This window comes from Sodiomyces alkalinus, assembly GCF_003711515.1.
Source record: "Sodiomyces alkalinus F11 unplaced genomic scaffold SODALscaffold_1, whole genome shotgun sequence".
In the NCBI taxonomy this organism is placed as follows: domain Eukaryota; kingdom Fungi; phylum Ascomycota; class Sordariomycetes; order Glomerellales; family Plectosphaerellaceae; genus Sodiomyces; species Sodiomyces alkalinus.
The window spans coordinates 4519792-4524389 of record NW_021167079.1 but is presented as its reverse complement, the minus strand read 5'-3'; the positions used below and the strand labels follow the sequence as shown (position 1 = coordinate 4524389).

At 55.4% G+C, this 4598-nt stretch overlaps 2 protein-coding genes across 2 annotated transcripts in view; both read right to left on the bottom strand.

The window, feature by feature from the left end:
• Positions 1 to 567: 567 nt before the first annotated feature.
• On the bottom strand, positions 568 to 2746 carry SODALDRAFT_336440 (ascus development protein; the record flags this gene model as incomplete). The annotated part of the gene is made up of 8 exons (XM_028612594.1): positions 568 to 659; positions 758 to 863; positions 968 to 1126; positions 1205 to 1342; positions 1569 to 1998; positions 2080 to 2205; positions 2275 to 2358; positions 2475 to 2746. 8 exons carry the CDS (start codon positions 2744 to 2746, stop codon positions 568 to 570), a joined length of 1407 nt encoding a protein of 468 aa, XP_028470668.1.
• Positions 2747 to 3362: 616 nt separating this feature from the next.
• SODALDRAFT_327020 (hypothetical protein) overlaps positions 3363 to 4598 on the bottom strand; it is a 3482-nt gene continuing 2246 nt past the window's right edge. Inside the window, exon 4 of the mRNA XM_028610320.1 lies at positions 3363 to 4530. Coding sequence (XP_028470667.1) covers positions 3581 to 4530 — 950 coding nt within the window. The 3' untranslated portion in view covers positions 3363 to 3580. The remainder of the gene's footprint in view (positions 4531 to 4598) is intronic.

Below are 4598 nucleotides of genomic sequence, written 5' to 3'. Positions count from 1 at the left end.
GGGTAAGGTCGGTAAGGGTACTTCACTTGGGTGTGTATCCGTACCTTACTTCGTACAGGTACAAGAGTGGAGAGACTGATAACGAATCACACTCCAACCACTTCGTGTCTCATGTCTCACCTCTCACCTCTCACCTCTCACGTCGTCATTGAGCTTCAACCGTCCAGTCCGTCTCTCACATCAATTCAAATCCCGGGCGATGCCTCCCGAGTTCTGTTTGCGAGCTGAAGACCCTGTACAGAGTACACTTGTCAAACAAAAGGCTCGAAATGTGCAGCAATGTGCAGCAACAGCCTGGATCTCGGCCGTTTGTTTGTAGAAGCTTCGCCGTGACGACCGCTGTCCGAAGACATCTGCAGCATCATGCTAAGATGGCGTGATATCTTTGCTAGTGTTGTGCGGAGAGCCCTCCCCTTCCAAGACATGCCTACTAACTATGAGCCAACTCCCCGGTCCAGCATGGAATTATTCATAACTCATTCCCCTTCCCATCATCTTGGTCATGGCTCAGTCACCTTTCTGGCCCCCCCGTGGGCGAAATGTAGTGAAACCCGTGTGATCATTCCCTCATGCCCTTGTAGCCGCATCCCGATACGGTTCCTCAATGTCTTGCCCCAACGCCTGGGGGTCTTGCAATAGGCGTTCTGTGTCTTCCGGTCCTCCTGGTCGTCGTGTCAACAAGGTCGTGAAACAGAAATCATCGGAGAAAAGAAAAAAAAGAAAAAAAAAAGACAACAGAAGAGAGGGAAATACTTACCATCACGCTCGGCTTCGATTCGATGTGCGACTCTCACTTTGCCGAATAATTCGTCCATATCCTCTAGCGCAACGCCCTTGGTCTCGGGATAGAAGATGACGAGAATCTTTGGACTCGTTGTGTTAGTTTAAGAGGCTCCTGTTGAAACAAAAAGAAGAAGAAAAAGAAAAAAAAAGGGGGGGGAAGGGCGGAAAAGGGCGGAACACATACCGGGATGCAGATAATGTTAACCACCATGAAAATAAAGTAGACTTTACTCCCCAGGGCGGCGCGGCCAACGGGCCACACGTGGGATACAATGATGGACCCGACCGAGCCTCCGGACGCCGCGAAATTGAGACCCCTGGCTCGCACGGCTGTTGGGAAGATCTATTTTGGGCGTGCAACAAAATAATTCAGCTCAGGTCTGGTGCCCATGGGACATGACAGGCTTGCAGAATGTCTCACCTCTGTATTGTACACCCACGACGCCGGCCCGAAACCCAGGCTATAACCAAGGGCATAAATGAAGATGAAGGCGATGCAGATCACGTCGGCGGCCTTGTTCGAATTATTCGGGTACGCGATGGGCAGCGCACCATTGATCTGTTCCCGGTCCCTCCCAATGATCTGTTAGCCGGAGTCCCAGGAAAAGAAAAAAAAAAAAAGGGGGGGGGGGAAACACAAAAGGGGAAAGGAAACAGGAAAAAGGGGAAAGGAAACAGGAAAAAGCAAAAGCAAAAGCAAAAGCAAAAGGAAAAGAAAAGGGAAAGAAAAGGAAAAGAAAAGAAAAGGAAAGGAAAGGCGCAACAGGGAAGCGACAACCACGCACCATCATAGCAACAGACATAACGACACACCCGGCCACGAGGCACTTCCGGCGTCCAAACCGGTCAATAAGAAACATCTCCAGCACGGTGAATCCGATCTTGAGCGTCATCTCCACGGCGCCCGCCATGAGGGCCAGACGCGTCTCGAGGCCCAGCGCCTTGAGGAGGGAAGGGAGGTAGTACTTCATCGCCGTCGCGCCGCACATGGTCGCCATGAACTGAAGCGCCGCGGCACGCCACAGCCGCGCGAAGAGGGCCGGTTCCCGGAAGAGGGACAGCCACGACGTGCTCGAGGTGTAGTAAGCGTCCACGTTCTTCACGATGGAGGCTAGCTCGTCGTCCACCTCCGCGTCCGGGACGAGGCCTTGTCGGAGCCAGCGGAGGGTGGCCCTGGCTTGTTCCAGGCGTCCATTCTCCACGAGCCAGCGAGGCCTGCCATGCGCGCGGACAGTCAGTACGAAGATGAGGGCCGGAGAAAGGGGGAAAGAAGACAAGGGGAGGGGGGCTTCTCACGTCTCGGGGATCCAGGGCAGGCCTACGGCGAAGGGCAAGGCGGGGATGAGCTCTAGGAAAATGGAGACGCGCCAGCCGTAGTAGTGTCCCGTCGGGGATGTCCAGTACGTCATGAGATAGCCGACCCTGAGTTGGTCAGTCAGTCAGGGGTGAGGGTTCGGATCCAGACAAGTCGATGATTGGGCATTCTCTTACCAGAGACCGAGGGCTAATCCCGCGATGAAGCCGACGTGGTTCATGGTGACGAAGTGTCCTCGTTTGTTGGCGGGCGAGACCTCCCTATACTTGACGGTTAGGAAGGGGGGAGGAAAGGAGAAGAAGAAGAAAAGGAAAGGAAAAGAAGAAGAAAAAAAAAAGAAAAAAAAAAAGGACTGGGCCAAGGCAGGAGCACTCACGTCTGGTAGAGGGGCACCGAGGTGGAAACGACGGCAACACCCATGCCGGAAATGAACCTCCCCAAGATCATGGTAGCAAGGGCAGACCAGCCATGGCTAGTGGCCTGAAGCACGGCGCCGAAGACCAGGATAACAATGCCGGATAGGGCGGCGAAGCGACGACCCATCCAGTCACTCAGGGGATGTGAAAGGAAAATATAGCTCAGGAAGGTGCCGAGATAGTAGATGCCCGTGATGATACCTTTGGTGCCAGCCTGGGGGTTGTCCAGCATCTCGACCCATCCCGGGTGCACAAGGATAGACGAGAGGACGCCGATGTGGTAGCTAGGACTGGTCAGCATGAACCAATATAAAAGGGGAGGCTGGGCCGAGAGGCATGAAGCATGGGCAACACGGGGGACAGATGGGTGATGGGTTGTGTGTGATAATGGCTCCGAGTGCCATCATCGTCTCCCACTCACCCCCAAACTGAAGCGCCAATTCCAAAGTACAAGCAGAGGAAGTAGAGCCGTCTCAGGGCTGGCGGGGTAGGAGTTTTGGCCATGGTGGTGAGGAAGTTGGCTGTGTCTGTCCCAGTCGAAGACTCGAATCAGAAGTTCAGAACTGCCGCGAAAGAATGCAGATCATAGATGCAGCAACTCTGTAAGAAGGCTTGTAAAGAGTGGACCATGTGACAGACGTTCGAGGCATCGCTGGATGAGGCCCTTTTCGGGTTGAAGACCTGAATTAATTATTGACGACGCAACGACCATACGAACATGTCCGGAGGAATGGAAGTGGGCTGGGGCGAGGAAGTGAACATTTCTCTACGGTTGTCAACTGAGATTGCCAGCTGGAGGATGTAACCCATGGTGTCATACCGAGCTACACCGATGTGGGGTCGCCGTGGGGGTGTATTCAGTGATTATTGGCCAATAAGCAAATTTTCCGAAGGGAAGACCCATCATCGCACCTTGACTTACATAAGCAACGGGGAGAGTCCAGCTCTAATTATCCGTCGTCTAAAAAGCTCTCCCTCCAAACAGACTGGATTCTACAAATACATATAGCCACTCCGTATACTCGTAAGCGTACACACATCATTGCACCCCTGCCATGCTATTTTCTCATCCCTGGCCCCGCGGGTCAGGGCACCTGGTCATCACTGGACAAAACTTTGAAGGATCATACAATCCCTCCTGGCCCGAACCTGCGGGCCAAACGAGAACGTCGCCGCCGTTCCATCCCCCTCCGGCCTGTAGGGCGTGATATTGGTCCTGCCATGACCCGTGGGCGAATCCGATGTGTTGACCGACGACTCCATCGAAGGGGGAAGAAGCCGAAGAACTGGGTACAGGCGCAGCGGAGCCTGCTCCATGCGCCCTGGCCCATTGCTCGGGCATGGCCACGGACACGGACACGGGTGGCTGCTCGGATAGGAATCCTGAAGCGCTGCGACTCATGCCCCCTCCGCCCCCTCCGCCCCCTCCTGGTCTCATCATATGCGACGACAAAGACTGGATCGGCGTCCCCAACGCGGTCGCGGTCTCGGTCTTCTCATCCGGCGACGCACGGGTCTCGCCACCCACGACCGATACCAGCGGCATGAGCCGCCGAGCACCGGTCCCGTACTCGGGTCTGGTGTCCGAAGATTCCCATCCCCTTCCCGCGTCGTCGCGGAGAGGCCCGCATCCAGCGCCGAGGCCAGGGTAAGGGATTCCCACCGCAGACATGCTTCCCTCCTGCCACCCCTCCATTTCGTCCGCCTCGACTTCAACGCCCGAGTCAGGTCGTCTGGCGAATTTCCCCCCGGCGGGTACGAATGCGTTGGCGTTGGCGTTGGCGTTGGCGTTGGCCGTCGGTTCGCCCCGTCGGTTGCTTCGGTTCGAGTACGGCCTCACCTTGGCCTCGTCTACGCATTGCTGTAGCACCTGGATGAACTGGTTCCTGTACAGGTTCCCAATCGTCTCGAGTGCCTGCGGTTTGAGTCCCTTATCCCGGAGGCTGCTCTCGAGCATCTCGAGGCTGTCCATGAACCGCGTCGTCACTTCGAAGTGCTCGATGACGGGGCAGAATTCTGTTCAACAGACCGGGTTAGTTATCCTCCACGTCACGGCCTTCGGCTTGGCCACGAAACAAAAAAAA